The sequence below is a fragment of the Ovis canadensis genome, chromosome 20 (genome assembly GCF_042477335.2).
Source record: "Ovis canadensis isolate MfBH-ARS-UI-01 breed Bighorn chromosome 20, ARS-UI_OviCan_v2, whole genome shotgun sequence".
Taxonomy (NCBI): domain Eukaryota; kingdom Metazoa; phylum Chordata; class Mammalia; order Artiodactyla; family Bovidae; genus Ovis; species Ovis canadensis.
The window spans coordinates 43,730,905-43,744,115 of NC_091264.1; the positions used below are offsets into that span (position 1 = coordinate 43,730,905).

General features: G+C 37.0%; 1 protein-coding gene and 1 pseudogene across 1 annotated transcript; one reads left to right on the plus strand and one right to left on the minus strand.

Annotated features, from left to right (window-relative positions):
• Positions 1-1,074: 1,074 nt before the first annotated feature.
• Positions 1,075-2,025, plus strand: LOC138425167 (olfactory receptor 2G3-like). The gene has a single exon (XM_069562771.1). The coding sequence runs from the start codon at positions 1,075-1,077 to the stop codon at positions 2,023-2,025; it is 951 nt and encodes a 316-aa protein (XP_069418872.1).
• A 6,645-nt stretch (positions 2,026-8,670) lies between these two features.
• Positions 8,671-11,517, minus strand: LOC138425168 (olfactory receptor 2J3-like; annotated as a pseudogene).
• Positions 11,518-13,211: the final 1,694 nt, after the last annotated feature.

Below are 13,211 nucleotides of genomic sequence, written 5' to 3' on the forward strand. Positions count from 1 at the left end.
TTTTTCAGTTTAAAGCCTTACCAAGCTACTTCCTCTGCTGAAAATAGTCCTTCCTTATCCACTAGTTAGCTCTTATTCGCTCTCTACTTCACTTGCCAAAAGAGGCTGTCATTTAAAAAATGTACTGCATCTTTATCTCCTTTCCAAAAATGGTGGTTTTTGTCTCTTATCATCAAATTCTTCAGCAGCGAGTCAGCAGTTACTATGAAATGAAAGTGTTATGAAGTTAGTGACATATCACCAAGGAATCAAACAGACTTGATATTCTGCTACTATATAATACAAAGTTATAGAAAGAAAAATTCACAATATTCCAAAAAGTTTTATGAAATAAATGAAATTTTTGAGTAGCATTGGGTCCTTTAATCAATATAAAAATAAAATATCTGATTAAAAACAAAATGTTTTTAATGAGGAGCTAAACATTTACTTGCAACTTACAACAATGCTTCTCTCTGAAGACTCTGTAAACCATTAAAGCTAGACTACCCATTTTTTTCATTATGAAAAAAATATTGAGAGAAAACTATTTACATAGATGGTATCTAATAACTAATTAAAGCTCTATGATGGTTAGGTTTTTCACATTACCCTTAGCTTGACTTTGAGAATTGCATGTGTTACTGTAGATATGGAAATAATTAAATAATTTCTTTCAAAAATATTCTTATTGCTCTTTTTACTATTGACAACTGATAGAATGTCAACAAAGATGTTTTTTGATTGGATAACATCTCATTTTCTTTAACTTACAAGCTGACAGGATGTTATTGGGAATAAGAGGGTGGATTTATAAGAAAAAATAAAACACTTTGGAGAACAGAGCAATAATTAATGAGTAGTCATTTCTTATATGGTCCACTTTATGTCATCATATGTTTAATAGTTTTCTGTAAGCTCTTGCACACTTTTAATTTCCTCCTAGAGCCAAATGGTTCTCTCTTACCGCAAATGGCACACCCCTCTTATCTCACCTTCAGGATCAGTTTCTCCCAACTGTATTTCTGATCTTAACTGTTTCTATTGGACTTCTATATTTTCACATGTGCCTCTCTCCTTTTCAAGAGCAGGGTGATGACGGCAATTAATGAGAGTTTGGCAGGAGATTTCATACTGGTGGGCTTCTCCGACCACCCGCAGCTTGAGAAGATCCTCTTTGCATTTGTGTTAATCTCCTATCTCCTGACACTGGTTGGCAACACAGCAATCATCTTGATCTCTTATCTGGATCCCATGCTCCACACACCCATGTATTATTTTCTTACCCATCTCTCCTTTGCTGACCTCTGCCTTACCACTAGCATCGCTCCCCAACTGCTATGGAACCTCCGTGGTCCATACAAGACCATCAGTTCTACAGGCTGTGCCATTCAACTCTATGTATCCCTGGCGCTGGGATCCACTGAATGTGTTCTCCTAGCTGTCATGGCGTTTGATCGCTATGCTGCTGTTTGTCGGCCACTCCATTATGCCACAGTTATGCACTCACGACTTTGCCAGTCTCTGGTAGGAATGGCATGGTTGAGTGGAGTGGGCAACACCCTAATTCAGAGCACCATCACCCTTCGGCTGCCCCGCTGTGGGAACCACAGGATTTACCACTTCATCTGTGAAGTGCCTGCCATGGTCAAGTTGGCCTGTGTAAACATTCATGCCAATGAGGTGCAGCTCTTCATGGCTTCCTTGGTGCTTCTCCTCCTCCCTCTGACACTTATCTTGATCTCATATGGATGCATTGCTCAAGCAGTAATGAGGATCAGGTCAGCTCAAGCCTGGCGAAAAGCCCTTGGCACTTGTGGGTCCCACCTCTTGGTAGTAACACTCTTCTATGGAACCATCACAGCTGTCTATATCCAGCCCAAGAGCTCTTATGCCCACAGTCAAGGAAAGTTCATAACCCTTCTGTATACCGTTGTGACTCCCACCCTTAACCCTCTCATTTACACTCTGAGAAATAAAGATGTAAAGGGGGCTTTAAAGAGGCTGGTACAGAAAGATAGAGCACAGCAGAGTGAGAAACTCTGATGAGGTAAAAGTATAGACATGGCCTGACTAAGGTTGAGGTGCTGAAGGAAAGATGTACCAGAAGGCATTATCTGGAGACAGCTTCACGTACATGCTGCAAAGCCAAACCTGCAAGACTTTCTAGAGAATCCATAAGCCTACAATTGCTTTCTTTCATTTCCTTCCCTAAAGTACTAGAGGAGAAACTGTCTAAAAAGACATCTTTATTATCTGTCAGTCAATAAATTACAAGCATGACTTACTATTTCCAAAATCTCTGTGGCTAATTTTCTTCCCTCTCTGCCTCCCCCTTTTTTTAGGTAAGTCTTGGCTTTGCCTTGTTAAATGAAATCAATCTATTGGTTGGTTCCTTTGTATAAATCCTGGAGAAGGAAATGGCAACCCACTCCAATATTCTTGCTTGGAGAATTCCATGGATGGAGGAGCTTGGTGGGCTACAGTCCATATGGTTGCAAAGAGTCGAACACCACTGAGCGCCTTCACTTTCACTTTCACTTTGTATAAATAAACAGTGTGATGCTCACTAGATAGGTGTTTTAAACCTAATAGTTTTACTACTACTTCTTTAGCAGCTTATTTCTGGTGGTCTGCTGCAGTATTGCCCATCTGGATCCCACCCTTGGACCAGTAGAAACCTGTGTAGCTTGGAAATCCACCTTATCTTCACTGACTCTGCAACTCACTGTCCCTTGGCCATCCTGTTTAAGTCTGCTGTCTAATTTTTTGTTTGTTTGTTTCTCACTCTTACAGTCTAATTTGAGTCATTGTCAGGTTAGCTTTTCCTTGATCTTTTCATTGTCCATAGAAATTGTGTCCACACTGGTGCCAGGAATGTGGATTTTGAGTTTTCATTTTGCATTTAGATGATTAAATGATTTCTATCAAGTGACAGATTATAGGATCCAGTCCTTGCCATGTGCAAAGTGACAGGGCATTTAAATCTAATTCATTTCATTTCATTTCATGAGTGTGTGTGTGTGTGTTTGAGGGTACCAGTATTTCTAGCAATTGTATTTCCTGATATGGGAGATAGAGGGTTGAGAGGTTTTTAGTCCTTTGTCTTTCTGACATTTGGAGGAATCCTCTCTGTGTATTTTGTGTTTGCCCCAGTATGAGTGTTCCTATATCTTAACAGTTAGAACCTTCTTTCCTCCTCCCAACACTCACATTTTTTAAATATATATTTGTTGTCAGTTCAGTAATTGTCAGTGCCTGCAAAAATGGAGTTTGTATATCTTGATATGCCACCCTCTCTTACATGTTTTTTCTTTTTTTTTACTTTACAATACTGTATTGGTTTTGCCATACATCAACACGAATCCGCCACGGGTATACATGTGTTCCCAATCCTGAACCCCCACCTCCCACCTCCCTCCCCATACCATCTCTCTGGGTCATCCCAGTGCACCAGCCCCAAGCATCCTATATCCTGCATCGAACCTAGACTGGCGATTCGTTTCTTATATAATATTATACATGTTTCAATGCCATTCTCCCAAATCATCCCACCCTCTCCCTTTCCCACAGAGTCCAAAAGACTGTTTTATACATCTGTGTCTCTTTTGCTGTCTCGCATACAGGGTATTTTTGGCTTTGTGTGTAATGTGCTCAATCGTATCTGATTCTTTGCAGCCCCATGGACTATAGCCCACCAGCCTCCTCTGCCCATGGAATTCTCCAGGCAACAATACTGAAGTAGGTGCCATTTCCTACTACAGAGTTATTCCTGACCTAGAATTGAACCTGGGTCTCCTAAGTCTCTTGCATTTTTGGCTTTAGTAAAGTTTTATACTTAAAAGCCTTAAACTAAAAGAAAACTGAATCCCTCACTTCTCACATTTGGATTTCTTTGATTGGTTTGCCAAAACTTTCAAATGATTAGATTATTTGATATCAGTGTTCTTTCAAGATTCTTTAAATAGGTTGAGTAAAGCAGAGACAAAAAAGTTATGCCGTTGCAAATCAGACAAAATGATTCAGAAAATGAGGGTTTCCTACAGCAGTATCAATCAAGATTTAACATTCTCAAAACCATAAACAAATTAGTCTTTTAATGGAAAACTAAGGGAAACTAATGCCATTATTAAAGGACATGGATTCTGAGAAAAGAGAATGTCCTGTCAAATTCAAAAGGGAGTCATAATACTACTAAGATTTCTCACCAACGAGGCCTCTTGAGAGATCTAATGATATTTAATTATATGTCTTTATTTCTCTTTTCTTTACTATGTAGCAGTGCTCTGTTTCTACTTTAAATCATTTTCTACTACATTTACTTATCTAGTATTTATGAATTGATAAAATTTTCAATTTTTATAAATATATTTTTAAGTAAACAAATCAGTATTTCTTTTCTTCATGAAGAGGGAGATAATTAATTAAAATATATATATTTTTAATGCCATGGTGTTATGGTTGATTTACAAAGATAAGCTACGTGCTATATCAACCTAAAGCAAAAGAAACTTAGACTTCTAAGATCATGTATCATTTTGCTTTAAATTATGGATTGACTTTTTAGAAGTTTTTTTTGCTCAAATTATAACTCCATGTTAAAAAATATTTTCTGAATCTAATTAATGGTTTTTATTATTGGCTACATGATAAAATAAAACAAGTTGCATTAGTTCTGAACAATTTTAAAGTCTTTAAATGTGATACATAATTATGTATGGAAAACATATATAATTATCATTACTTAAGTTTATTCTTTTGAAATGTTAGACTGCTTAATAATTTTGTCATTAAAAACTGCTCTATGTATTTCTCCTTGTAAGAATGTTAGCATAAATTTCTAGTTATACAATCTTGACATAAAGAAGAAAACACCAAACGTGACTGTCAACTTGATTAATCACAAAAAGAAAACAAAAACACATGGAGCCATTTCCCAGATATGAAACTTGAACCTTATGCACTCTCCAAGGCTCCCTCATTCCTGTTCCATTCATTAATTTTCTTACCCACATATAATCACTACCCAGATGTCTAAAAACAAAGTTTGTTTTATGTGTTTACCAACTTTGCATAGATAGAATAGTGCCGTACATAATCTTTTCATTTCACCTGTTTCTGAGATTCATCCAGAACATTGCATGTAGCAGTATTTTGCTTTCATTGGTGGATAGTATTCTATATTATGAACATAGTACACTTTATTGATCATTTAACTACTGAAGATTTGATCATTTCTATTTGGTTTTATTATAGTACTGCTTGTATGAATGTTTTAATTTAAATATTTTGATGGGTGTATCTAGTAATGGAATTTCTAAGTAATATGGAATGCACATGCTAAGCTACAGTAGGTGCACTGCCTGACAGTTTTCAGGTGGAGGAACCATTGCAGACTCCCACCAGCCATGTGTGAGAATTCCTTCTGCTCACAGTTTTAATAACACTTGGAAATAATAGTCTGTCTTAGTTTAGATATTCTGGGAATCTTATAGTAGTATTAAATTGAGAGTTTAACTTGTAATTCCATGATGGCTAAAGTAGTTGAGCATCTTTTTTGTATGTTGATAGTCATTTAAGAATCAATTTTTGTGAAGCACCTAGTCAAGATTTTAGGACATTTTTATGTTAGATTTTCTGCTTTTTCTTCTTCTGGATTTGTAGATATTTTTATTTTCTGACCTAACTTTTGCTGTAGTAAGTTTTATAAACATATTATCCTGCACTATGGTTTGACATTTCACTTTCTTAATGCTATCTTGTGTTTAAAAAAGATGCTAATGAAATCTGATTTATCAATGACTTCCTTATATTAGTGCTATTTATGCATTATTTTTTTAAAAAGTTTTTCTTTCCAGCCCCAAATCATAAACATATTCATTTATCAGTGTTATTTTCCAGATGGTTTGATATTTACCATTCACATTTATAGTCTTTAAAATCTATGTTTCTATTCTCTAAAATTATTTTTGTGAGATAAATATCAATATTTATTTTTTATGAATATCCAATTGACAAAGCACTATTTAAAAATCACTGTTTCCTTTTTTAAAATTTATTTAAATTGGAGGTTAATTACTTTACAATATTGTATTGGTTTTGCCATACATCAACATGAATCCACCACAGGTATACACGTGTTCCCCATCTTGAACCCCCCCCCCCTCCTCCCTCCCCATACCATCCCTCTGGGTTGTCTCAAAAAAAAAAAAAAAAAAGAAAAGAAAAAAGAAAAAGAAACACTGTTTCCTCTCTTCTCTTCAGGATCAAGTTTGTTATAAATCTAGTGTCTAAAATAATGTGGGTCTCTTTCTGGATTCTCCATAGTGTTTAACTATTTTCCTTGTCTATTCTTGTGCCCATAAGACATTTATTATTAATAATAAATCTTGATATCAAGATTCCCAAGTCTTCCCACTTTGTTCGAAGGGGAAAATTATAGATCTCTCTCTCTCTCATGAACATAATGAAAAATTCTAAGCAAATTATTAGCATTTGAATCTAAAATATATCAAAAGGAGAATAGATTATGACCAAGGGGATTTTATTCCAAGAATTCAAAGTTGTATTAATGTTGAAAGGTTAATCAATGGAATATACTCTATTAATAAAACAGGGGGAAAAAACCATTGGATCATTTCAATAGGTGCAGAAAAGTCTTTTGATGAAATTCAACATCCATTCATGATAACATAAAAACATAATAACATAATAACATTTGGCATACTAGCATTAAAGGGGAACACTATTAATATGATAAAGCGTATCTATAAATGTCCTACAAGAGAAAATCACTACTTATGCCTAACAATAGCTAGCAAAATTTTGAAGAACCAATGAATGTTGGTTTAAATGGAAATAAATTTTATATTAGTTTAAATGGAATTAAACTATGTCCAAAGTCATAGTTAACATGTGTGACCAAGAGACAGAGCCCAAAACTACTGGACCATACATGCAAGGATATTTGAAATATTTAACGTCTTGTACCTCTCACATGCATACATCAAATATTAATACATATTGGAAAAACAAGGAAATTTATATTTTTATAGTATTAAAATATGTGAGGTTTTGAAGAGAGGAGGAAGAATAAATTCTATAGGTAAAACTTAAAAGATGCTAGCTCTAGAAAGGCCACAGACTGGGAGAAAATATCTGCAAAAAAAATCTCATAAAGAACTGCTGTCTAAAATACACAAGAAAATATTAAAACTCAACAATAATTAAACATTTCAATTTAAAAAACGGGCCAAAGAGTTTGACACCTCATCAAAGAAGATACACAGATGGCAAGAAAGCATATGAAAAGATGCTCCATATCAGGCCACCAGGGAAAAGCAAATTATGCAAATTAAAACAATGAGATACCACTCTACACCTACAAGCACTGCCAAGATTCAGAACACTGACAACACTGAATGCTAGTGAGCATGTAGAGCACCAGAAATTCTCATTCATTGCAGATGTGTTTGCAAAATGGTACATCCACTTTGGAAGACAGTTTGACAGTCTCTTACAAAACTAAACATATTCTTACCCTATGACCTAGCAATCATACCCCTTGGTATTTATGCAAAGCGGTTGAAAACCTATGTTCACGCAAAACTCTGAACATGGATGTTTACAGTGGCTCCACTTGTAAATGCCAAAACTTGGAAACAACCAAGATACCCTTCAGTAAGTGAATACATAAATGAACTGTGATACTTCCAGGCAATGGAATCTTATTTAGTGCTAAAAAGTAATGAACTATCAAACATTGAAAAGCCATAGAAGAAACTTAAATGCATATCACTAAGTGAAAGAGGCCAGTCTGAAAAGGCTACAGTTTATAATGATTCCAACTGTATGATATATTGAAAAGGCAAAACTATAGAGATCAAAAAGATCAGTGTTTGCCAGGCATTAGGGTGGAAGGAAAGATGAATAGGCAGAGCACAGAGGATTTTTAGGACAGTGAAAATATCCTGTATGATACTTCAGTGGTGGACATATGTCATTAGAAATGTGTTCAAACTCATAGAATGTATAACACCAAGAATGAACCCTACTGTAAAGCATGGACTTTGAGAGATAATGATGTATCAGTATAGGTTCATTAGTTAAATCGAATGTAACATTCTGAGATAGGATGTTGGTAGTCCAGGAGGCTGTTTGTGTCGTGGGGTGGGGAGGGTTGGGGGTGGTGGGAGCGAGATGGGGAAGATATATGGACTATATCTGAACATTTTTCTTAAACTTGCCGTAAAGCTAAGTGAAAGTGAAAGTCACTCAGTTGTGTCAGATTCTTTGCGACCCCAAAGACTATACAGTCCACGGAATTCTCCAGGCCAGAATGCTAGAGTGGGTAGCATTTCCCTTCTCCAGGGGTTCTTCCCAACCCAGAAATTGAAACCAGGTCTCCCACATTGCACCCTGATTCTTTAGCAGCTGAACCACAAGGGAAGCCCCTGTAGCTAAAACTGTTAGGTAAAAGACCAGGACACCAAAAGAGTGTCTAACAGGCTTTTTAATGGCGAAGTGCTCCTGGGTGAGGTTCCTGGACCCGAATGAGGCAGGTCGTGGAAGTCCATGCCCGGACCATGTTGGGGGTGGTTTTTATACATTCGTTGCGAGAGATGGTCAGGCTAGATGGATGGGGGTTCGGATAGATTGCCAGGCTGAGGCGTAGAGGGCTGACAGGTCCTTCTACTCGGCTGGGGTGGGGCGCTTTAGCCGGCGAAATGTGCTGTCATTGGTCCCCGGGATCTGGGAGGATCCTTCCCTTAGGGACCTTCTCGCCGGCGGGAAAGAGAGGAGGGGCGGCCCATCATGGCCCCTGGGGTCCGACCTTACAAACACTGCTCTTAAAAAATACTCTGATGGGAATTTTATAACATCTTCAAGCAACTCACTTCCATACTCTTTAGGAGAAATAAAATATATATCCACTGCTGAAACATATCTGGAAAGGACAAGTGTACCTCACCGTTAATAAAATGACCTATTGCATTACAATCTTTGAGAGTGCATGCTTTTTTGTACTTTGTGCTAAATCCACTCAGTCTGCTTTTTTCTCCTATGTTCCCAATGCGAACATCATAATTTGCATAAGAAGGTAAGAAAAGATGTGATTAATATATAGTGGCATGTATCCATGTAGGAACTTCTTTCAGATATTTGGGCTATTTTCAGAATACATGCAAGGGGCTCTTGACTGTTTCAAGCCCAGATACTGTTGCTGAGAGGTAAGCTTTTCATCCAGGCTTCCCTGGTAGCTCAGCTGGTAAAAATTCCTGGGTTGGGAAGATTCCCTGGAGAAGGGATAGGCTACCCACCCCAGTATTCTTGGGCTTTCCTGGTGGCTCAGATGGTAAAGAATTCACCCACAATGTGGGAAATGTGGATTCAATCCTTGGGTTGGGAAGATCCCCTGGAGGAGGGCATGGCAACCCAACACAGCATTCTTGCCTGGAGAATCCCCATGAACAGAGGAGCCTGGCGGGCTACAGTATATGCAGTGGCAAAGAGTTGCACAGGACTGAATGACTAAGCACAGTACAGCACAGGCTTTTACATCCAGTAGTCATTACATTAAAACATAGAATTTGTAAAACATGGGTTTAGGGAAATACAACCTGTGTAAGGAAGCTATATGATTTCCTGCATTCCAACTTGAAGAAAAAAAGGTTCTTCCATTTGGCCTGCTGAGAATAGCTATTACAATGCTGATAAAGATGATTGAGCACCAAGAATAAAATATTTACTGTTTGGGCAACAAGATGTTTTTAGATAAAACACCATTACTGAGAGACGTACATGTTCCTCACATGTTCAGTTCAGTTCAATTTCTCAGGTGTGTCCGACTCTTTGCAACCCCATGGACTGCAGCATGCCAGGCTTCTCTGTCCATCACCAACTCCCAGAGCATTCTCAACTCATGTCCATTGAGTCGGTAATGCCATCCAGCCATCCCATCCTCTGTTGTCCTCTTCTCCTCCTGCCTTCAGTCATTCCCAGCATCAGGGTCTTTTCTAATGAGTCAGTTGCATCAGGTGGCTAAAGTATTGGAGTTTCAGTTTCAGCATTAGTCCTTCCAGTGAATATTCAGGACTGATCTCCTTTCGGATGGACTAGTTGGATCTCCTTGCAGTCCAAGGGACTCGCAAGAGTTCTCCAACACCACAGTTCAAAAGCATCAATTCTACAGCACTCAGCTTTCATTATAGTCCAACTCTCACATCCATACATGACTACTGGAAAAACCAAAGCTTTGACTAGATGAACCTTTGTTGGCAAAGTAATGTCTCTGCTTTTTAGTATGTTGTCTAGGTTGGTCATAACTTTTCTTCTAAGGAGTAAGCGTCTTTTAATTTCATGGCTGCAGTCACCATCTGCGGTGATTTTGGAGCCCCTCAAAATAAAGTCTGTCACTGTTTCCATTGTTTTTCCATCTATTTGCCATGAAATAGTGTCAAGATCTTCATTTTCTAAATGTTGAGTTTTAAGCCAGCTTTTTCACTCTCCTTTTCACTTTCGTCAAGAGGCTCTTTAGTTCCTCTCTACTTTCTGCCATAAGTGTGGTGTCATCTGCATATCTGAGGTGATTTCTTTGGAAGGAATGATGCTAAAGCTGAAATTCCAGTACTTTGGCCACTCATGCGAAGAGATGACTCATTGGAAAAGACTCTGATGCTGGGAGGGATTGGGGGCAGGAGGATAAGGGGACGACCGAGGATGAGATGACTGGATGGCATCACGGACTCGATGGACGTGAGTCTGAGTGAACTCCAGGAGATGGTGATGAACAGGGAGGCCTGGCGTGCTGCGATTCATGGGGTCGCAAAGAGTCAGACACGACTGAGCAATTGAACTGGACTGAACTGAACAATGTTGATGTAAGAGAACAGGATTAATCCCACTGGGATAACTTTTATGACCACCACAGCAGCATACATCTCCACTTCATTGATCCATGTATCAACACATGATAATTGAAGCATGGCAGGTACTTCACAGAAGAAATTCTCCACCTGATATTGACCACAGCAGGTAACAGGAAAGTCAACACTGTTTGCTCCAGAGAGTTGCTGAAACCTGTTATCCAAGCCACCACTGCCAATTGTTGGCATAGCCGAGAATGAATGATAACTGTGTAATGCAGAGGCTGGCAGATAGCTACATAATGATCAAAGGCCATTACTGAGAGAAGGACACATTCAGTGGATCCTAAGCCAAGGAAGATGAATAGTTGAGCTATGCAGCCTCCGTAGCTGATATTTCTCCAGCGGCTCTGTATGTTGACCAGCATCTGGGGGACAGTGGAGGTAGTATAGCAAAGGTTCAAAAAAGAGAGATTAGCCAGAAAGAAATACATTGGGGTGTGGAGTCTAGGATCAAGGCGTGGCAAGATAATGATGGCTGACTTCCCAAGGAGAGTCATTATGTAGAAATGGAGATGGCCACAAAAAGAACCATTTCTAGTTTGGGCCATTCAGAGAACCCCACCAGAACAAAGCCTTTAGAGTGATGAAGAGTGTTATTGAATCTTCTCATTGCTGTGACTCTACCTGCTGGAAACACCACAGGCAGATTTTGGAGCTTGATTAGCCTTTGCTTAGAACTTAATGTTGTTTCATGAACCTACATGTAATAGAGGAACTGGGTAGAGGATGCTGAAACAAATAAGATCATTAATGTATTTCCTTTTATTACCTAGGCAAGAAGAATGAGAGTTAATGATAATATATCTATATTTTAACAACCATATTTTAAACCATGGCTTTCATTTGGTAAACACATAGCTAACTAAGTAGAGGTATTACAAAAGTAAATATTGTAAAGGTGTATTACACAATATTCATTGCGAAAAGAAAGTGTTGGATCTGTTAAGATGGAGAGACACTGAGACTTCATTGGAGCTTCATTAAATCTCTAATTCACTCAATACATTTTTTAACTTATTTTTATTTTCAATTCAGTTCACTTTCTTGCTGATCTTAGTGTGTTTATATTATAGCAGGTGAAATTTACCATCTTTGATAGGCACTGTCAGTTAAAGAATATAAATCCTTCTTTTTAATTACTGTACACCTCCTTTCTGCTTATTGTAATTAAGTTAATACAGATAAAATTCCAAGGACCAAAGACAATCCCTTATAGAATTAATTTATTATCACATTTAGCTAAGAAATAGTTAGTAGAAGCTAACATAAGTAGGACTAAAATTTTCACTTATTTTACTTACGTTGAACACATTTCTACCAATAGTATATATGTATATCAAAAAAGTTTTGATATGTATATATATGTTGATATATATAATATATATTTATATTTTAAAAGTTTGTGTTTTCCATGGATGTTTTTACTATTCCCTCCATTTAGCCACAATTCTAAGGATTAAAAATTCTCATAGTTGGCTGTATCAAAGTGGAAAAAGCTGTGAAAAATATACAGACTCTCTGGTGTGAGTCTTGGATTACATAGATAGTAAATGGCCTATAATTACATAGGTAGTAAATGGTAGTATAAGCATCAGACTCTTTGTTTCTGCCTCCACAAAAACCCTGTTTTTTAAACACTATCGTATGTAACCACAGGATTCATGAATAAACCTGTAATGTGTGAATAAACATTCACTTAATAACATTTTATTTGTCACAGTGGATATTAGCTAGTAAAGATATGAAGTCTGTTATCTTTAATTATCTGTATGCCTGGATTCAAGGATACTCTTGTCTGAACTTAGAGATGGCAAAGTACATTAAGCAAAACAGGATTGTGCCCTGGAAAGAACAGTAAGCTGGTTTATCAGCTAGCACAGTGAAATAATAAAATTAAATAAGAAGTAAAAAGACTAGGAAGAATAAAATATTTTGACGTAATTTATACATAATTACTATCCTGAGATCTAATTATTAAAAATCCTATTAAAATTAAGTTCATATAGCAAATAATTATTAATACTAAATAAAGGTGCAATTCCAAAAGATTAGCATATAAATGCAAATAAAATTTCATACTGAAAAATTTTAAACATCACCAATAATTTAAAAGTATATAGGAATGTTATTTTAAATAATATTAATAATATCATTTGTCAACTTCTCCTTAAGAAAACACTTGAGATATAAAATCAATGCACATACATATTTACATTCTAGGATAGGCACTGCTGGTATATTTACATGATTTAAAAATTGGAAAAAATAACTTTAATGTTTCAGAATAGCAAAATGTTGAATATA